Genomic DNA, 22,446 nt, shown 5'->3' with positions numbered 1-22,446 from the left:
GAGAGATCACTACCAACACCAAGGAAATACAAACGATTTTAAAAACATATTATGAACAGCTATACGCCAATAAATTAGGCAAACTAGAAGAAATGGACACATTCCTGGAAAGCCACAAACTACCAAAACTGGAACAGGAAGAAATAGAAAACTTGAACAGGTCAATAACCAGGAAGGAAATTGAAGCAGTCATCAAAAACCTCCCAAGACACAAGAGTCCAGGGCCAGATGCCTTCCCAGGGGAATTCTATCAAACATTTAAAGAAGAAACCATACCTATTCTCCTAAAGCTGTTTGGAAAGATAGAAAGAGATGGAGTACTTCCAAATTCGTTCTATGAGGCCAGCATCACCTTAATTCCAAAACCAGACAAAGACCCAACCAAAAAGGCGAATTACAGACCAATATCCCTGATGAACATGGATGCAAAAATTCTCAACAAGATACTGGCCAATAGGATCCAACAGTACATTAAGAAAATTATTCACCATGACCAAGTAGGATTTATCCCCGGGACACAAGGCTGGTTCAACACCCGTAAAACAATCAATGTGATTCATCATATCAGCAAGAGAAAAACCAAGAACCATATGATCCTCTCATTAGATGCAGAGAAAGCATTTGACAAAATACAGCATCCATTTCTGATCAAAACTCTTCAGAGTGTAGGGATAGAGGGAACATTCCTCAACATCTTAAAAGCCATCTACGAAAAGCCCACAGCAAATATCATTCTCAATGGGGAAGCACTGGGAGCCTTTCCCCTAAGATCAGGAACAAGACAGGGATGTCCACTCTCACCACTACTATTCAACATAGTACTGGAAGTCCTAGCCTCAGCAATCAGACAACAAAAAGACATTAAAGGCATTCAAATTGGCAAAGAAGAAGTCAAACTCTCCCTCTTCGCCGATGACATGATACTCTACATAGAAAACCCAAAAGTCTCCACCCCAAGATTGCTAGAACTCATACAACAATTTGGTAGCGTGGCAGGATACAAAATCAATGCCCAGAAGTCAGTGGCATTTCTATATACTAACAATGAGACTGAAGGAAGAGAAATTAAGGAGTCAATCTCATTTACAATTGCACCCAAAAGCATAAGATACCTAGGAATAAACCTAACCAAAGAGGTAAAGAATGTATACCCTTAAAACTATAGAACACTTCTGAAAGAAATTGAGGAAGACACAAAGAGATGGAAAAATATTCCCTGCTCATGGATTGGCAGAATTAATATTGTGAAAATGTCAATGTTACCCAGGGCAACATACACGTTTAATGCAATCCCTATCAAAATACCATGGACTTTCTTCAGAGAGTTAGAACAAATTATTTTAAGATTTGTGTGGAATCAGAAAAGACCCCGAGTAGCCAGGGGAATTTTAAAAAAGAAAACCATATCTGGGGCATCACAATGCCAGATTTCAGGTTGTACTACAAAGCTGTGGTCATCAAGACAGTGTGGTACTGGTACAAAAAGAGACACATAGATCAATGGAACAGAATAGAGAACCCAGAAGTGGACCCTGAACTTTATGGTCAACTAATATTCGATAAAGGAGGAAAGACTATCCATTGGAAGAAAGACAGTCTCTTCAATAAATGGTGCTGGGAAAATTGGACATCCACATGCAGAAGAATGAAACTAGACCACTCTCTTTCACCATACACAAAGATAAACTCAAAATGGATGAAAGATCTAAATGTGAGACAAGATTCCATCAAAATCCTAGAGAAGAATACAGGCAACACCCTTTTTGAACTCAGCCACAGTAACTTCTTGCAAGATACATCCACGAAGGCAAAAGAAACAAAAGCAAAAATGAACTATTGGGACTTCATCAAGATAAGAAGCTTTTGCACAGCAAAGGATACAGTCAACAAAACTAAAAGACAACCTACAGAATGGGAGAAGATATTTGCAAATGATGTATCAGATAAAGGGCTAGTTTCCAAGATCTATAAAGAACTTATTAAACTCAACACCAAAGAAACAAACAATCCAATCATGAAATGGGCAAAAGACATGAAGAGAAATCTCACAGAGGAAGACACAGACATGGCCAACATGCACAGGAGAAAATGCTCTGCATCACTTGCCATCAGGGAAATACAAATCAAAACCACAATGAGATCCCACCTCACACCAGTGAGAATGGGGAAAATTAACAAGGCAGGAAACCACAAATGTTGGAGAGGATGTGGAGAAAGGGGAGCCCTCTTACACTGTTGGTGAGAATGTGAACTGGTGCAGCCACTCTGGAAAACTGTGTGGAGGTTCCTCAAAGAGTTAAAAATAGACCTGCCCTACGACCCAGCAATTGCACTGTTGGGGATTTACCCCAAAGATACAGATGCAATGAAACGCAGGGACACCTGCACCCCGATGTTTATAGCAGCAATGGCCACGATAGCCAAACTGTGGAAGGAGCCTCGGTGTCCATCAAAAGATGAGTGGATAAAGAAGATGTGGTTTATGTACACAATGGAATATTACTCAGGTATTAGAAATGACAAATACCCACCATTTGCTTCAACGTGGATGGAACTGGAGGGTATTATGCTGAGTGAAGTAAGTCAGTCGGAGAAGGACAAACATTATATGTTCTCATTCATGTGGGGAATATAAATAATAGTGAAAGGGAATATAAGGGAAGGGAGAAGAAATGTGTGGGAAATATCAGAAAGGGAGACAGAACGTAAAGACTGCTAACTCTGGGAAACGAACTAGGGGTGGTGGAAGGGGAGGAGGGCGGGGGGTGGGAGTGAATGGGTGACGGGCACTGGGGGTTATTCTGTATGTTGGTAAATTGAACACCAATAAAAAATAAATTTAAAAAAAAGAATAAAAGAAAAAAAAGGAAGAGGGTAGTAGGTAACAAAGTGGAACAATTTATGGACTATGGAAAAAAGAATACACAGGAGTTGCTGACAGACAAGAATACACAGGAGAAGGAAACGGGAGGGGCAGCCCCGGTGGCTCAGCAGTTTAGCACCGCCTTCCGCCAAGGGCATGATCCTGGAGACCCAGGATTGGGTCCCATGTCGGGCTCCCTGCATGAAGCCTGCTTCTCCCTCTGCCTGTGTGTGTCTCTGCCTCTCTCTCTGTGTGTCTCTCATGAATAAATAAATAAAATCTTAAAAAAAAAAAAAAGGAAGGAAATGGGAGATAAAGAGAATTAAGGATGATTTCTACATTTCTGGCTTAAAAATATGGTGGACAGTTCTAGAGAGAAGAGGGGAAACACAGTTCTTCCATTTTGGATATATTAGATTTGAGATATCAAAAGTCAAGTAGAAATGTCCATTACGCTGTGAGATGAGAATCTGGAATTTAGAGTGAATGTTTGAACTTCCAGGGAACACATCAACAACAGCAGCAGCAACAAAACCCCACAGAAAAAAATGAAATTCCAGCGAGAGTACATGGAAAGGGCTCGGCAGTGGGTCCCAAGGAGCCACAGCATTCCGAGGTCAGGCAGAGGAGCCAGCCAAGAGCCTGAGGACAGGAAGTGAGGTTCAGGGGGAAGCCAGAGGACAGCAATGTCTCAGCATCTGCAAGTGTTTCAAGAAGAATGGAGTGGTTGATGATGCTGAATGCTGCTTGGAGGTTGCACAAGGTAAGGACAGAAAAGTCTTCACTGGGTTTGGCAATAAGAAAGTTGTTGGTAACCTTCAAAAAAATCAATTTAGGGTAGAAGCCAGTGGTACTGTGTAGAAGAGTAAAAATGGGAGCTGACAAATTGGAAACAGCAGACTGGGGACTTTTCAGGAATGGTGGCTGTGAAATGAATAGAGATATGGATCAGAGTAGTGTTTTGTTTGAAGAGGAGAGAAACTAGAGTACATTTGTAGGAGAATGATTTAGGAGAAAGGGTAACAATAAAGCAAGGTCCTCCAGAAGGTGATAGAGGATGGATTCCAAAGTACACGTGGCAGGGCTAATTCAGAAACAAGTTAGTTAAAGCCTTTATTTCAGGACAAGGAGTAGGAAATGGATGGAAGCTTTGAGAATTCAGTAGTGGGAAAACCTATCCTTATTTTTGAAAGGTATTTTTAAAAAGAATTTTAAAATATATCCACAAATTATTTGACACAGTTTTCTTCAAAAGGTAAAGCTCAATTCCCCTTCCCTTGAGCTGGACCTAGTGAACCACTTCTAACAAGCAAGGTGGATGTGATGGTTATGACACTGGTTTCTCCCTGCCCCCATCACTTTTTCTAGTGGAAGTCATCACTGGTGTTGGAAAGATCGAGCTCTCCGGAGAGGCCTACTCCACGAAGAACTGAGGCTTCTCGCTAACAGGCATGACTGATCCATCTTGGAAGTGGATAAACACAACCCACCCGACACCCTGATCACAACCTAGGAGACCCTGAATGAGAACCATCGAGCCAAGCTGCTACAGAATTTCTGATAATACATACTTGTATTAAGCCATTAAATTTGGGACAATCTGTCATTCAACAATGGAGAACATAAACATTTATTTTTAAAGATTTTATTTATTCATGAGACACAGGTAGAGGGAGAAGCAGGCTCCATGCAGGGAGCCCGATGCAGGACTCCAACCCGGTCTCCAGGATCTTGCCCTGGGTCGAAGGCAGATGCTAACCCACTGAGCCGCTGAGCCACCCAGGGACCCCCCCGGATAACATAAACATTTAAAAAGTTTTTTGCATCTACATTTTTTGTATGCCTTGCTAATATTTTATTTAATGTTCTGCATGAATATGCATAAAAGTGATTCTTAGATTTTTGTGATGCATTTTTTTTTAGGTCTTGGTATCATTACTGTGCTGGTTTTGAGAAAAAAAAAAAAAAAAAAAAGAATTGGGAAGCTTTATGTTACAGAGTTCCCTACTGGAAAGCCTGAAGATTTCCTCTTGAATTTTCCTGCACCAGTATACATTTTTTAACTTCTTAAAGAAATTATGCTGACGATGTTTTCAACTGCTTTCACGGGATATGCCAAAAAGCCCTCCAAAAAGGCCGTTCTAATTTACATGGTCATCAGTGGCATTTGGACATACCCACTTCCTCACACCCCACCTATTCTGGATCTCTTAGTATTTTGCTGATGAAAAGGTTAAAAATGCAGCTCACTAGGCAGCAATATCTTAGAGCTCTCAATGTATCCATGAAGCAATTGATGACATAAAGACAGCAGAGGCTGGGCTCTAGATTCAAGTCGGGGACAGAGTCTACACGGAGAAGGATTGCTGACTATCATTAAGGATGGAGGCATGAAAAAAAAAAAAAAAAGGATGGAGGCATGAGAAGCTGGCTGCAGGAGTCAAGGGAGGAAAGTCACAGTAGGAGCAGGGATTTGAGCTGTGCTGCCTTCAGGTATTTCTTCTTCCTCTCTGGCCACAGAGAGGGAGGCGGGAGAGGCAGGTGGTGAAACCTGGAGCACTTCGTTTCACTGTTGAGTACCTATCTAGTCTCCTGAGAGGGCCCTTGCCAGTTCTGACTCTCCGAGGGTCTAAGAAAGTGGCTACAGAATTTATCCCCCAAAGCAGTCCATTTTTGAAAGGGTAAGAGGACGCTAGTAACAATGAAGCTGGACAAGAGGCTCAAACTAAGACCATCCCAAAAGGCTGCCCTGTCTAGGAGGCTGCAGGGGACAGGAGACTGCTAACCACCAAGAATCTCAATGGCAGGTGGAATTCCAGAGAACTGGGGAAGAGAGATGGTTTAATATGCACAGGTTTAAGCATTTAGTATTTTCTCTTAAAGACACATACTGTTATTTTTGTGGAAGGATTTTAAAATTAATTTGTCAGAGCGAGCACAAGCAGGGGACGTGGCAGGCAGAGGGAGAGGGAGCAGCAGACTCTCAACTGAGCAGAGAGCCCAATGTGGGGCTCAATCCCACGACCCTGAGATCATGATCTGAGCTGGAAGCAGATGCTTAACTAACTGAGCCACCCAGGAGCCCCTATTCAGTATTTTCTTAGCTGGTCCTTCACTCATTCATTCAACTATCATTTACTGCAAAGTGTGTTATAAAGCTAAAAGAAATTAAAAGAAATGTGTTATGAGAAGTGACAAATAAGAATTTTCCCCGGGGTTAGTGTGCTGCACATAAAGCTGTGTAACCCAGAATCCCCTCAAGGAAGGACCAGTGGAGACAGGGCCTCCAGCTGAGCCTTTAAGGATACCTCAAAGGAAAAAAAAAAAAAAGGATACCTCAAAGGCTGACAGCTACTTCCCCTGAGGTCACACCCTCCCCTGGGCACCCAGAGTCCAGGACTGAGCAGGGAGAGTACAAAGGCCTGGCCATCTTGGCCCAATGTGGGACAACTGTGATGAACCACACTAGCCCCAAAGCTCCTGGTTTCATCAGCCTGCATCAAGTTTGACTTCTATTTCTGTCCTCCCTTCCCTAGTTGTAGTGTCCATGGTCACACCCTTATGATCATCCTGCAGATCTAACTTGATCTCAAGAATCCACCTCCCAGGGAACCCAATTTGTGACATCACAGTTAGCAATTTTATCTTGGTGGGAAGAAAGGAGAGACCACATCTCAAGGCAGTTTGGGGTAGAGGACTCAATATTGTAATATTTCTACTGAGAAAGTAAAAAAAAAAAAGGCTATTGCACATGTAGTATAATTTGCACAGCCTACAAGGCGCCTCAAAAGTCCAATGGAGGGGCACCTGGATACCTCAATCTGTTAAGCATTTGATTCTTGGTTTAGGCTCAGATCATAATCTCAGGTTCATGGGTTTGAGCCTTGGGGGGGGAGGGGCTCTGTGCTCTGCATGGAGTCAGCCTCTGATTCTTTCTCTCCCTCTGCTCCCCACTCACCGTGCATGGTCTCAAAATAAATAAGTGAAATCTTAAAAAAAAAAAAAAAATTTCCCTATGGACAGCTCAGATCCAAAAATGGCTGAGGAAAAAAGGCCATCCTACTCCTATCAGCTATATTACCTTGGGCCTCAGTTTCCTTGTCTGTGAAGTGAAAGGATACTTTATAATTCACATTTTAAGAAATTGGTTGAAAAAAAGCACTTCACACATTAAAGATGTCACAGTAATTACTACTCCTTTCTAATGCTTTTTGATTCTGAAGTTACAATTAAAGACTAACTGCATGCAGCTCACTCAGAATGTCAAGAGAAAGCCATACAGGCCCTGGTACCAGTAATTACTATCTTTACTCTCTTCTCTTCCTGTTTTTCTCAACTGAGTGACAAGGAGCTGAGATACACCGTACATGTGTTTTACAAGTACAGTTGTATATACTGGAGATTTATGGTCCATGCTCTTAAGAATAGGGAAGTCAAACCCATCATTAAGTTACTTTTTATTTGTGTGTAGGTGATTTTTACTTTTGTGGGGCTGGGACTCAATTAAAAAAAAAAAGTTTCTGTGCTTGCCATAGGAAGCCATCGTAAACTAGTGAGCTGGGGCGCTTAATCATAGCTAAGAATCCAGTGACTTGGACTGAACTGGCACCTGTAGAAGGGTCCTCCCCCACTACAGTCATCTCTGCTGGGAGGGGACTCATCTCTTCCTCTGCACAGGTCCAGGATCATGTCATTTTGCGCCCCTTTCTAAAATTTGGTTCTCCTGTCTCTAAAATACCATGGCTTCTGGATTTTCTCCTATGACACTTCTCCTGTTCTATATAAAATTACAATTATTGGGATCTTTTCTTTCCTGATGGGCTAGAAACTTAGACACCTGTCCTCCAGCTGTTATTTACGTCTGCCACCAAGGTTAAGGAGCAGAACCTTGCATGCAAGTTTTCTGAATCAGTGGAGGTAGTGGGAAGGGGGAGAGGGGAGCGACACGGGGCTCTTCTCTTTTTGTTAAATTTCTGAAGTTCCTGATAACTGGCAACATGATTTCCAAGCCCGAACTCCTTATAATGTATTGGGGACCTGAATACTGGGATGGAGAGCTTGACCCTGAAAAAAGGCTTTGTGAACAGTCCCAGCTGGCTTAACTGGGCCTTTCAATTATGCTTCTGGGGGAGGAATGACTGTGACCTGCTTTGACCTTTAGGGTTGGATGAACCTTCAAAGACAAAGAACAATGTGGTGCCTACAAGAAGGATGACATCAGAGGGAGAGGGGTGAAGGCCAAAGAATTCTGAGGCCCATCTCTAGGCTGGAGGCAAGCTGGAGTCATTAGGTCTAGAGAGAAACCAGGAGCCAGATAAAGAGGCTGTGTCCTATTTGGCCTGGGTGGTTTTTAATAGCAGTTTATAATAATTATAGCTCACATTTATTGAGCACTCGCTGTGGGCCAGGCACCACATCCATGATCTCATTTAAGTTGCTCAGCAACCCTGTGAGATAGGTACTGCTGTTACCTCGGGTGCCAGATGATGAAGCGGAGGCACAGAGACATTAAGCAACTTGCCCTAAGTCCCATAGCTTTTAAGTGACAGAACCAGGATTTGGCTGCAGGCATTCGCCTGGCAGAGCTGGCTCTTAGCCACCTTGTCTGTCCCTCCAGATCTCCATGTGCCTGCAGAAGCCGTCCCCCCCGCAAACCTGGGGCTCGGAACAGGTGGCTTCCAGCAGGGCTCAGGGGTGGGAAGCGAAACAGGACAGTGGAGGCTGAACAAGGAGGAGGCCAAGCCATTTCTCCCCCTGAGGGCCTCACCGTCCTCACCCTCACCTGTAACACTTTCAGCCCTTCCCCTGACCGCCTCTGCGTGCCCTACCATGCCCATCTGCTCCGTAAGAAGTCATTCATGACGTGCCTTCATGGGAGCCATCTAGGGCACACCCGGCCTCCTGCCAGAAGCCCAACGGCCTCACCACCAATGGCCCGCTGCACCCACTGGCTTCACGCAGAACAGAAGAGCAGGGGAAGGGCTGCTGGGCAGGGCTGACTCCGTCAGCATCAAGAAGTCCTGTCTGTCTGAACCTCACCGTCCCCTGCGGACACGGCTGGCTGCTGTGCCAGGTGTGGGCCTGGCCTGGTCAGGAGGCCAACAAACCAACTGCGGAAAAACTACTCATGGACTGTTTGGGGGACCTTGAGTACTGACTGGAAATTTGGTGATGTTAAAGAATTATAGTTGATTTTTTTTCTTTAGGTGTGTTAATGGTTATACTCTGGTTATATTTAGCAGAGTCCTTACATTTTAGGGATATATATATAAATATTTACAGTAGGTTTTCTGAGTCAGGGAAGCCAGCGAGAAGAGTAAGACAAGGACAAAGCTGGGCTTTTCTCTTCTCTTTGCTAAGTCCCTGCAAAGAACTGGCACAAGAATTCCAAGAAATGATATCTGGGATTTGTTTTAAAATAAGGAGGTAGGGAGGAGGCTGTTACAGACAAAATAAGACTGGCCATGAACTGTAATGTTAAAGCTAAATAAACAACAGGGCCAGGAGGTTCCATCACCCTAGTCCCCATTCTCTCCACCTGTATGCTTGAGAATTTTCCATAATAATGTACAATACAAGCTATTTCTGAAGGCCCTGGAGGAGGCAGGGAAGCAGCTCAACAATTGGCAGGAGTGCTCCACATGGCTAAAACGAAGTCATTTGATGTGACTGCCCACTAGAAGTCAAATGGGCAGTGCTTCTAAATAGGGGCCTCAATACCTAGGACACAAGGGCACGAGTGCCAACTCAGACTCGATTGTAAAAAAGTGCTGTTTCTCATGCAGGTGGCACCTCCAGGCAGACTGAGGCGCCGGGGAGTGGAGAGGCAGGCAGTAGAAATTCATTTATGATTCATTTATTTTATGCTGGAATTACCCCGGCAGGCAAGACAGGCCAAGTGAGCCTCAAAATGCATGATGTTTTTCGATTTTCTTTACTCTTGAAAATTTCAAACACATAAAATAAGCAGAAAACAGACTTTAGGAAACCCTCCATGCACACCCATCACCCAGTTTCAGCAACTATCAGCATCCTGACATGCTTTTATATCAATACCTTCACCTCTCCCTGCAGAACTATTCCACCAGTTTCTAGGCAGGATTTACACAGACAGGAATGCATAAACCTTAGCTGTACAATTTTGATAACGGAGGTGCCTATGTAACTCACATCTCCACTTGACACAGAACATTTTTACCTGCCTAAAAATTTCTCTCCTGTTCTGATATTTCTACCTTGCCTGCTTTAGAACTTAAGCAAGAGCTTTAAACTGCATTTATGTGCAAGCTATAGCTGACCTTTGAACAACACAGATGTGAACTGCGCCAAGTCTCCTGATATGTGCATTTTTTACAGTACTGTAAGTGTATTTTCTCAGTAACATTTTCTCTAGCTTCCTTTACTGTAAGGACACAGAGTGTAATGCACATAGCATACGGAATATATGTCACCAATTCTTCATGTTATCAGTAGGCTATTAATAGTAACGTTTTAGGGGAGTCAAAAGTTCTACTTGGAGGGGCCTCTGGGTGGCTCAGTCGGTTAAGTGGCTGCCTTCAGCTCAGGTCATGGTCCAAGGGTCCTGGGACGGAACCCCTCATTGGGATCCCTGTTCAGCAGAGAGTCTACTTTTCCCTCTCCCTGCCACTCCCCCTGCTTGTGCGCTCAAATAAATAAAATCTAAAGAAAAAAAATAAAATCTAAAGAAAAAAAAAAGTTCTACATGGATTTTCACCTTTGTGTGGAGTCAGCACCCCTAACCTCATTGTTCAAGGATCAACTGTAGTTCTACATTCATTATTAGTTTTTTGGCAAGCTAGTTCCCCATCCTCCAGCGAGGAACTAGAGAAATGTGGCTTTAACTTGAAAACACCTGGTAGGGGATCCCTGGGTGACTCAGTGGTTTAGTGCCTGCCTTTGGCCCAGGGCGCGATCCTGGGGTCCCGGGATCGAGTCCCTTGTCAGGCTCCCGGCATGGAGCCTGCTTCTCCCTCTGCCTGTGTCTCTGCCTGTGTCTCTGCCTCTCTCTCTCTCTCTCTCTCTCTCTCTGTGTGTGTGTCTATCATGAATAAATAAATAAAATCTTTAAAAAAAAAAAAATAAGAAAAAAGAAAACACCTGGTAAACCAGAGCACTAGCCCTGGCCCTGCTGCCCAGTCCTTTAGCTCTTCTGAGCCTTAAATTGATGAAAGGGCAGGCTTTCAGCCAGACACTCCTTCCACGCAAGGGTTGCAGAATATTAGGAGGCCATAGGAGATGAGCATTATGGCTGAGGTCAAGCTTGTGCTGGCTCAAAGATCATCTGGAGGTCTGGTAAACTGCAGATTCCCAGGCCCCACCTGAGAGGCTCTAGTTCAGCTGATCTGGAGTGGGCACCGGAATCTGCATTTTATTTTATTTTTTTAAAAGATTGATTGATTGATTTGTTCGTTCATTCATTCAGAGAGAGAGAGAGAGAGAGAGAGGCACAGACACAAGCAGAGGCAGAGGGAGAAGCAGGCTCCACACAGGGAGCCTGACGCGGGACTCGATCCTCGGTCTCCAGAATCACGCCCTGGGCTGAAGGCAGCGCTAAACTGCTGCCCCGGAATCTGCATTTTAACAAGCAACTTAGTAACTGATGCACTCACTGGATCACTCAGTTCCTTTTTTTTTATTTTTTTTAAGATTTATTTATTTGAGAGAGAGAGTGTGCTAGTGCATGAGCGGGAGGGACAGAAGGGCGGGGGGAGAGAATCTCAAGCAGACCCCACAGAATGCAGAGCCCAACACGGGGCTCTATCCCACGACCCTGAGATCACAACTCAAGCCAAAACCAAGAGTTGGACACCCAACCACCTGTTCCACCCAGGCACCCCAAAACTCCGCTCTTAAGAAAGGTTAAAGAAAGGGGCGCCTGGCTGGCTCACTCCTTACAGCATGCAACTCTTCATCTCAAGGTTTTGAGTCCAAGCCCCACACTGAGCATGGAGTCTACCTTAAAAAAATAAAATAAAGTCCTTCTTTTAGATGAGCCTTCATGATCAGGGCTTGCCTCGTCAACAATTCCAAGGCCTCCCTCATATAACAGCTCTTCAGATATTTTGAGTGGCCCGTCTTGTTCTTTCCTCAGTCTGACCTCAGCATGGACCATCCCCACTCTGCTCCACCATTTCCGGCACGATTTCCCCCTCACAAAAGAGGGTTCCTCTTTTCCCACCAAAGCAGGTCCCAGTATGACCTAGCAGTCTGATCCTGTCCTCCAGAGGACAGCAATTTCCTGGACATTCGACCCCCAGTTCGGGGGCAATAAGAGCAAATCATCCGTTATACGTCTAGTAACACGCCAGGACCCCGTACCACCCCTTGGCACACGGGGTTATAGTATCCTCAGAACTCTCCCCGAAACAGGTTGATGTTCTCCTTGCACCATCTGGAAACCAAGGCTCACAGAGGTTGCCCAGGAAGAGATGGAGCTGGGGCGGGGAAGGCTGGCTCCACGTGTCCAAGTGGCCAGGCTACCACACTCAGTTAAGCAATGAAACGCTAGCCGAGGTGTCGCTGGGGACGTACTCCATACGCGTAGTTAACAGCTACAGTCAACCAAGTGACTTTCAGTAACAGATGATTGTGGTTGTCTGAGTAAGCCTCACGCAACCAGCTGAAGGACTTAAGAGCAAAACTGAGGTTTCACTGAGGAAGAAGAAATTCTGCCTCAAGCCTGCGGCATCAGCATCCACCCAGAGTTTCCAGCTACCCAAAGTTTGGACCTGCCAGCATCCACGATCACATCAACCAATTGAAAGAAGTTTCGGAAACAGATAGACACACACGCCCATCTACATCCGTACACTTATCATCCTGGCTCTATCCTCTGAAGCACCCTGCCACCGATGGGAACCCAGTTCTCTGAAACCTCAAGAGGCCGGGTCTCGCTTCTGTGCCACTGTCCATACTCTGCCAACCACCATCGGCAATTCAACCAGAACCAACCCAGGGGTGGGTCTGGAGCTGCGGCCAGCTTCGGCTGCTCAGAAGCATACCTGAATATTCACACGGATCCTCAACTAGAGTTTGAGAATAACTTACTCAGATCCAAAGGCTGCCACAAACGGGGAAAGTTTGCCTTCACAAGTTTGAAGTTTAGCAGCTGGTGGGAGGTATGGTTTACTCAGTGCTTAAGAACAGTGACTTGTTCTATTCTGGGTAAGGTACACTGACTTGCTCTATAACTTTAGGCCATCCTGAGTTTCACCACCTGATTAATTATAATGCCAAGCTCAAAGTCGGCTTTCCATGGCCCCCATCACTCAAACTGGCATTAAATGGTCAGATGGCCCATCAGGATTTCAGATCTGACCTACTTACTAGTTGAGACTAGCCTTGAATGACCACGCCACATTCACGCTCACGGTATCCTGGAAGTTCTGCAAGGCCGATGCGGGGGATGGAAGAGGAGTGCTCAGCAGAGAGGCTAGCTGGACTGGCCTCTGCTCTTGACCCTGTCTCTGGTGCTCCTTGTAGGTGAAAGTAAAGACCCAGTTTCTATGCTCAAGACAAGTAGAGCATTCCAAGGCCCATACATGAAATATTACACAGTGTGCTCAGGGCTCAAAGACAAGAACAGGAAATGCCTGTAGATGAAATGACGATAGTAGAGATGAGTCTGAGAATTTAACAATAAGACTTGGAAGGAATGAAAGGATGGATTCTGGGCAAAGGTAACAGAGAAGCACAGGAAAGCATGGGACTGTGCAGGGTGGGGGTGGGGTGGGAGGTGGGTGGGAGTTTTAGGTGGAAACTAGGCCACAGGTAGAGTGTTAGTGGGAGATTAACTCAGCTAGGGCAGTTGGGGAGTTAGGTCACACTAGCCAAATGCAGAGCCTTGAATGACAAAATATAGAACTGGTAGGTAGAGGCCATCCCTGGGTGGCTCAGCGGTTTGGCGCCTGTCTTGGGCCCAGGGCCTGATCCTGGAGTCTCAGGGTCTGAGTCCCACATCAGGCTCCCTGCATGGAGCCTGTTTCCCTCTGCCTGTGTCTCTGCCTCTCTCTCTCTCTCTCTGTGTGTGTGTGTGTGTGTGTCTGTCATGAATAAATAAGAGAATCTTTAAAAAAAAAAAAAAAAAAGGAACCGGTAGGTAGGTAATGAGCTGGTGGAGGCTCCCCAAATGAAAGTGAAGAGACAAACATGAGCTTTGGAAAGCTGTGCCCGGCAACAGAATGAAGTGGAATAAATTGGGGCAGGGGCATTAAAGCCACAGCTGAATTAACAGCAATCGCTAACATTACTGAGGGCTTACTGAGTACCAGCCCTGAACTTGTGTGATCTATTTAAACATCACAAGGACTCCCTAGGGTACTCTTATCATCCTGCTTTACAGATAAGGGAACCAAGGCAGTAAGAGGTTAAGTGTGCCCCAGATCATACAACCAGGCAGTGGCTTCTGAGATCTGCAGCTTCCCCAGCTGATGTGACCCCCATGCCAAGCACACCTGACCACTAGGCCCAGCCTGCCTTGGAGTTGGGGCCCAGGCCCTGTGCTCTGATTTCTGAGCAGAGAAGCAGGGGAAACGGAGAGCAGCCAAATGGTACAAGGGACACTGCAGAGGGGTTATTTCTATAACCCCCTTTTTTGAGGTGAAGGATTGACTGGGAAAAAGTTTGAAGCAGAGTTCCTTAGGGTTACTTGCACATGAAGTCGGCAAAAAAACCAAAACAAAACCAAAAAACCCCCAAGTTTGCTCATGAGCATACACCAAAACCTGCAGCAAATGATCCTAGACAAGCTGCCTCCAGAAACTGTTGTAGCCTACTTGCTAAGCCAGCTCAACAACCCAAGAGCTGCCAGGAAAAGGGATGTGGTGACTGTATAATAGATTGACTTGTGTCCCTCGAAACCCATGCTGAAGTTATAACCCTCAGTACCTAAGAATGTGATTTTATTTGGAAATTGGGTCACTGCACATGTAATTAAGATGACAGGGGGAGGGGGCACCTGGGTGGCTCAGTGGTTGTCTGCCTTCGGCTCGGTGTGATCCTGGGATCTGGGATCGAGTTCCACATCAGGCTTCTTTTAGGGAGCCTGCTTCTGCCTCTGTCTCTGCCTCTCTCTGTGTTTCTCATGAATAAAAAAAAAAAAAATCTTTTTTTTTTTTTTAAAGATGACTGGGGCGGGAGGGGTGCTAATTCAGTGTGACTGGTGTCCTTATAAAAGGGGAAATGTGGACACAGACCAGCACACAGGGAGAATGTCTTGTGAAGATGACCGCAGACACTGGGGTGACAGTAGAAACCAAGGGCCGCCTCTGAACAGTGGGGTTGTGAGCTTAAGCCCCATGTTGGGTGTGGAGATTACTTAAAACTAAATTCTCAAAATAAAATGAGAAAGAGAAAAAGGAAAGAGAAGAGAAAGGAAAAGAAAAGAGAAAAACCAACCAATCAACCAACCAAGGGTTGCCAAAGATAGCCAGCAAACTACCAGAAGTAAGGAGAGGCCTGGAACAGGTTCTGCCTCTCAGCCTCAGAAGGAACCAAGCCTTGATGTCCAACTTTCCACCTCTAGAACTAGGAGACAATAAATTTCTGCTGTTTAAGCCACCCTGTTGGTGGTACTTTATTATTGCAGCCCTAGGACACGAAGTCAGTGACCTATGCCATCTTTCCCCATAAGATCACAGGTGAATTTTTACCTTGAGTAAGCAAGGTAAAATTACCAAGTCCTTGAGTAAGCAAAGAGCCTCCTCTGACACTTCTTTATACCACGATGTATGAAGGTCAAAGGCTACCTCTGTATCACAGTTGTGAGTTAAAAACAAGCGTTTGAAATTTCACCTATCAGGGCAGCCCGGGTGGCTCAGCAGGTTAGTGCTGCCTTCAGCCCAGGTCGTGATCCTGGAGTCCTGGGATCGAGTCCCAGGTTGGCCTCCCTGCATGGAGCCGGTTTCTCTTTCTGCCTGTGTCTGTGCCCCTCTCTCTGTGTGTGTCTCTCATTAATAAATAAATAAAATCTTTAAAAAAAAAAAAAAAAAGAAAAGAAAATTCACCTATCTCCAACTGCCCAGGCACCAGGATTAACTTCGCTTCTGAAATGACAAATTTTACTTTATCAAGGAGCTTCTTTTTCTTCCTTTACTCTTAAAAGCGAGTACTGATTGTCTCAGATTCTTCCTGTGACCTGAAGAAACCCGGTCTAATCCTCCTCCAGGTCCTGCTGGACCCCTCACCCAGCAAAGGGTCCCCATTCTGGGGCTTGAAACCATTATGAAGATGACCACAGGCCACTTAGCTTCCAAGTGGAGACAGCTCTCTGAAATACGGGTGCTGGGAGCTGGCTACAGGCGGTTATCCATCTTCAAATACGCTTACATATTCAAATTTGCAAAAACTGTTCCAGTCTCTGTTTAAGCCGTGCATTACTTTGAGAACACGTGCATCATCAGTTGTGAGTGGTTTTGAAGGGAAGCAGGTCTGCCCTGGGGAATTCCGGATTCTGTTTTCAGATAATGATTACCCCACTAAGAAATGAAACCAAAGCAGTACTTTCTTTTGATACCTGGAAAATCCCCCACTCCCAGGAACATTTTTTGCAAATGTACAAAAGTTATGGAAAATTATACCACACAACCAGAATCTCCCACAACTCAAATATATAAGCCATCGGAATTATTTATTGAAAAAAGAAACACAACAAACCTCTGATGGTCCTGTAGGACAAAGCACTCCTTCTTTTCAAAGTTAAGAGTAGCTAACTTTTAATAAGTGCTTAAAATGTGACAGGCACGTGTCTAAGCCTCTTGCAAAAAATGAATGAATTCTCACAACCATCTGTGGTGGGCACCTTTAGCATTCTCATTGTGAGGTGAAAAATGAAGCAAACAGGTGAAGAAATTGGCCCAAGGTCACACAGAGCTGCAAGTGGTGGAGCTGGGATTCAAAGCCAGGCAGTTCAGCTGCAACACACCACACCCCCTTAAACAAGCAAACAACCAGGTCAGACTCATAAACAAGACAAAAGGGAAGAGTTGAGTGGGGACGGGTTAAGGAGGGTGGGTTGAGAATGGAGGCGGAGAAAAAAGATTGGCAATCATATTCCAAGCTGACACTCCACACAAGCTTTTCCCATTTAATTTGCACAAACCTTACAGTAAGAATCACTCTCCCACCTGACATTGGTAAGTGACAGCCCTAATCCCAGGTCTGCTGACTGCAAAACCCGGGGCTGCTTTCCCAACCCACTCTCCCCCAGTCATGGTTTCAGATTGCAACCTCACCATTACAGACGATACAACCTGCTTTTAACAGTCAATCCAGCATCAGGGGGCAGTGGTGCTGAGGTCAGGAGTGGAAAGCATCACCCCATCCTAGATACATGCTTGTTCAGAGAACCCGGGTGTAATCACAGGTGCTTAACTAACATGCTAACATGAGTGTCAGAAAGCTCGGGTTCTGGTTGTGCTTCTGGCACCACGGTGCGGCTTTAGCCAAGTCCCCTAACCTCGCTGGGCCTCTATTTTCCTGAAGTACAAACTGGATAGAAGGATACCCCACCTGCCTACCTCTCAAGTTGATGTAAAAATAAGATAAAATAATAAAGTGTATTACCAAATACTACAAACTTACAACGAGGCAGAAGCTCCTTAGGTTTTCTGGTTTTGTTTTTAAAAGACATTACCAAAGAAGGTGAACTGGCTGTGAAAACTGTAAGGTATTCCACAGCTGATCACTGCCAGAATGAACATAACCAAGGGCACCTACCACAGTCCAGCAGGTCCATACAAGCTAGCTGGGGAAGGCAATGCCAGGGGGGGTTGGCCCCAAATGAACTTTATCCTCCCCCCACCCCAGGAAAACTGGGCTCCATCTTCGATGGAGGTGTGGCTGGTTGCTGGCCCCCAGAGCTTCCCCCAAAGCAGGTTTGCCAGACCGAATATGTAATGCTGAGAAGGGGAAGTCCTCCCAAGGCGAACAGCTTCACCTCCCTCCAGGTCCTGGTATGCTTTGCAAGTGGGTGGCATTCAGCAGGGGAGGGGAGGGTGCCATCTGCTGCAGCAAGGTGCATTGGGTTTCACAAACACACACACACGTTACAGAATCAGGAAAGGCTGTAGTGCAGCATGCGCCACCTCCTTAGGAGATAGAGGATTCAGGTGATGACTGAGATTGGATGAGTGAAGGGGAAGAAACTTCCACTTTTTGTTTTGGACAGAAGCCCACCCAAGACTCTCAGTAACCCCCCACCCCATTCGTTCCGGCCTCAGGAAGAGGAAGGGATCAGATCTGCATAACAGTGAATCACAAGCACTTCGGCACAATGACCCCTCCGGGAGAGGGTGGAGAAGCTCGTCTGGCAACTGCCTACACAAACAGGGCAATTCTGAAGAGCAGCAAACAAACCAGTCTAGCCCCAGTTCCCATTTTGCATAAGATTGCACTCCACAGAGACAACATCCAAGCAACACCTGTTGATCGATACCGACTGTTGACACTAAGATATGGGACAAGGGATCTTTAAGAAGGCCCCCTTGAAGGAACTCTGGGTAAGGCAGTTATGTGAAAATTGGTTAAAAAAAAAAAAAAAGAGTGTCCTGAGACTCCAAAAGCCAGGAGGAGCAGCATACAGATACTTTCATCAGTTGATTTTGGTGCACTTTGTTTCAAAAGGATGTTAAACCAGAGGATCTGAAACCATAAATCAGAGCACTTGTTAAGCCAGTAGGTGACCATCAGGGTATCTGCTTTCTTTATGCTCAGAAGTCACACCGGGCGCCTGGGGGGCTCAGTCAGTTAAGCGACTGACTTCGGCTCAGGTCGTGATCTCGGGGTCCTGGAATCAGGTCGGGGCTGCGCGCTCTGCCGGGAGTCTGCTTGTGTCCCCCTCCCTCTGCCCCTCCTCCCCGCTCGTGCTCGCTCTCTCTCTCTCTCAAATAAGTAAATAAAATCTTAAAAAAAAAAAAAAAAAAGTTACACATGTTCCAGGAGGGAGGAGGGGTCGTTAGGCGCCGGGGATGGTTAGGTCACAGCGGGACCGCCTGCCAAGTGGCCTGGGGCTGAACACTGACCACGGCTCTTTAATCCAGGTAAGCAACAAAAACGAACCGCAACCGGGTTAAAATGCGCGCAGGGGCCACCGCGTTGGACAGGGAGCAGGGGTTCCTAGGAGAAACCTGTCCTCCCGGGGGCCGAGGCCTCTTTCGGGTCCTCCGGTTCGGACACGGGCTCCAGGAAAAAGACATCTCCGTGTACGCGAGATACCGAAGACCGCAGGCAAGGAAATTACCAGCATCCCCTCTGCCTTCCGCAGCCCCGAACTCTGGTTCCTCTAGAACCAAGCGGATGACTTCACCCACTTCTTTGTCAGACACCTTAAAGCCATAGCGGCCGAACTAACAGCTTTCGTGGGGATTCACAAAAAGGAGAGGCCAGAGTGGTCCCGAGACCGGAGCCACCCAGGGGCTGAGGGTGGAGGGCGGGCGGGAGTGGCCCCCCGGGCGCGCCCCAAGCCTCCGGGGCTCCTGGCCACCCCCCAGCTCCCCAGCTCCCAGCCCCGCGCGCGTCCCCGCTCTCCTGTTACCTGGTTCGCGCGGCCGCCGGCGTCCAGCACCTGGGCCGTCGGTCCCGCCGGCGCCCTCTCCTCTTCCCCGGCGGCCACGGGGCTGCTCGCAGCCGCCCGGGGGTCCCCATCCCCCGGCGCAGCCTGGCTGCTGTCTTCCACGCCGGCGCCCACTCCCCCCGCGGAGGCGGCGCTGGCCGTGGCGCCGAGCAGCCCGTGGGCCCCGTCGGCGTCCGCCGCCGCAACGCTGTGCACCAGCCACGCATCCACCCGGGTGCGGGGGATGAAGGGGACCCCCAGCGCGCGAACCTCCCGAAGCAGCCGGCCCTCGGGCTCCGGCTCGCGGCCTTTGGGGTGCAGCTGGTCCGCGCGCCCCCACCCTGCCGAGGCCGCGAAGGGGCTGAGCGCGTAGGTGGCGCTCGTCGGGCCGCCAGCCAGCAGCAGCTCATCCCAGAGCAGGGTGGGCGGCGGGAGCAGCAGGTAAAGGTCCAGGTCCAGGTCCAGGCGGAGCCCCGCCAAGCTCAGCAGGACGGTGAGGTGCAGGAGGCCACCGCCGTCCGACCACCGAGGTTTCAGGTACTTCATCTCCCGCCGCGCGCCCGGGACGCCCCTGCCGGCGCCCGCGGGTCCCTGCGCTCCGGCCGCCGCTTCGGCACGTGCGGGCCCCGCGCGCCGCGGGCACCTGCCCGGAAGAGACGGAGAACCGAAACAATGGGCCCGGGCCGCAGCGGCCGTCGCGGGCTCTCGGGGCCCGGCACAAAGGCGCTCCTGCGGCTGCCGCCCCGGGGCCCGGGGGTCAGGAGAGGCGGAAGACCGGCCACCTGCGAGGAGAGTCAGCGGCCCGGCCGCCCCGCCGCCCAGCGCCGCGGCCAGGCCCCGCCCCCCAGCGCCGCGGCCAGGCCCCGCCCCCGGCAGGCCCCGCCCCCCGGCAGGCCCCGCCCCCGGCAGGCCCCGCCCCGGGCCGCGGGCGCCGCCGCCGGGGACACGCCCACGGCCGCCCCGGGCTCGCGCCGGGGGAGGGGCTGCGGGGGGCGGGGCCCTCGGGCTCAGCGGCTCTGCGGGGGGGACGCAGTGCTTTCTGGGAGCAGAGGTGGTTCGCGGCCCGAGGTGGGCTGGGCGGCTGTCGGTGACCGTGCGGGGTGGGAGTAGGGGGTCGGGGTGCAGGGGAGTGGGCGGGCACAGGATGTGTAGGCCCGGGGCAGGTAGAGGCCCGGGGCAGCATGCACAGGCCTACCCCCCACGTGAGAACAATGGCTGGCACGCCGAGTCCAGGAGTCCGACCCTCGGTTCCGTACCCCAGCCCCACAGTCAGCTAGGCGGGTGACCTCGCGTAAATTAACTTCTCTGTACAAATGGGGATAGTAGTACCTGCCCAATAGGGATGCGGTGCAGTAAGGTGAAATACTCTATGTAAAGCCCACAGTTGGGATGAAACCGCATTCCACCCAAACCCCTGTTCCTCCCCACGCCCACCCAGCCCTCCAGGCCCCGTGCTCCAGCCTCACCACCGATCCCTCACTGTTCCCTGGGCACGCCCTGCACACCCCCTCACTGTTCCCTGAGCACGCCCTGCACACCGCTAGGCCTTCCCTTGTGGTCTGCTTTGCTCCGTAAGCGAGGGTTAAGAGCACCGGGTCTATAGGAGTTCAAATCCTCCCCTCCACCTCTTACTAGCCTGGACCTTGGACAAATTACTCACTCTCTGCCTCGGTTTCCTCCTTGTAAAGTGGGACTAAAAAAAGCACATCCCCTGCAGACCTGTTGTGAACCCCAAATGAGATGCATCTAAACCACCAACCACAGCTCTTGGTATAGGAAGTGTTCCCTGAGTGTTACCCATTATTTATGTTACCCATCCCCCAAGACTTAACCCCAGAGATACATCCTCTAAATTTTCACCATTTGGAATTAATCTCTTCCTCCATCTGTTCTCCAGTGCTTTCTCCATATGCCAACATTGCAACACTTGGCACATTCTCCTTTGTATTGTAGTTGAGGATTGGTCTCATTTGCCTATTTTAAATTCTCAAGGACAAAAAACCTGTCTGGATCACCTTTGTGCCCACATGGTACTCAGTATTGGGCCTTGCAAATGTAGCTTTTACTAACCCTCACTCCCTTCCCTGGGGGGAGGGGGAGGAAGGGAAAAGAAGATGACCAACTGAGGGTTAGCAGTTGTGTAAGGAGTAAAGCAAGAAAACTTGTTTTTAAAGCCCCCTTTCTCTACCTGGTTCTTTCTTCTGGGCCTAGTGTAAAAAGTTCACACTAGAGTTCATTTTTCCCACTGAGAGCAAGGGGGGCAGAAGCAGACTTCTTAAAGTTGCTTCTGCTTTAAGCCCTGAAGGATGGGTTAGGAGGTGGCAAAGAGGCTAGAAGAGAGATGCTCACCAGGTTAGTGAGATTTGGGACTGAAGCCTTGTTCACAGCACTTAGTCCCTGGACAGGAGATTCAGGTTCTGGGTTCAGTTCATGCTGCTATAAAGTTAGATTTTTACCAAGCACCTACTAAATTGCCTGATGCTGTGCTGAAGACTGAAGGATATGAAATGCATACTTTGCTTAGTGGGTTTATGATTTCATTAGGGAGACTAGATGGAGATGTCTGACACTCAGAAACAAGAGAAAAAATGTACTCACATGCCAAAATATTGAAATGTATGTGATTCTAAAGGAAGTGCTGTAAACCAGAACAGAGATGGTGCGCTGTTCAAGGTCGTATCTTCCAGAATCTTACACACAGAGCTGGTGCTCAAAATATATTTTTTTCAATTGAATTGAGGCATTTAGACTTGAGAAGTGTTTTTGAGGAATCCGAATAATAGACTAGCATCAGTAAGGGCATTCAAACTTCCTTTGTAACATTAGTCGGGAAGGAGGTTGACCCCTCATCTTTAAAAATGCGCTCGGATAATCATATTTGTCAGACTGCTTCGTTCAAAAGTGCCTTAATTCTAGCTTACAGACTGGTAAAGAGGAGAGCACATAAAGGACCTTGCAGTAAAATCTTAAACAAGAAACTCAAAATCAGTCCCACACACCCTTGACTTTAATC

General features: G+C 47.8%; 1 protein-coding gene across 1 annotated transcript in view; it reads right to left on the bottom strand.

Moving 5' to 3' along the window:
* The window catches only part of NFE2L3 (nuclear factor, erythroid 2 like 3), a 35,207-nt gene extending 15,186 nt beyond the window's left edge, over positions 1–20,021 (bottom strand). The window contains exon 1 of the mRNA XM_038557145.1: positions 19,416–20,021. Within this exon, the coding sequence (XP_038413073.1) occupies positions 19,416–19,979 (564 nt within the window). The 5' untranslated portion in view covers positions 19,980–20,021. The remainder of the gene's footprint in view (positions 1–19,415) is intronic.
* Between the last annotated feature and the right edge of the window lie 2,425 nt (positions 20,022–22,446).

The sequence above is a fragment of the Canis lupus genome, chromosome 14 (assembly GCF_011100685.1).
Source record: "Canis lupus familiaris isolate Mischka breed German Shepherd chromosome 14, alternate assembly UU_Cfam_GSD_1.0, whole genome shotgun sequence".
In the NCBI taxonomy this organism is placed as follows: Eukaryota; Metazoa; Chordata; class Mammalia; order Carnivora; family Canidae; genus Canis; species Canis lupus.
Note: the sequence above shows the minus strand (reverse complement) of the source record. Positions and strands in the feature narration are given on the sequence as shown.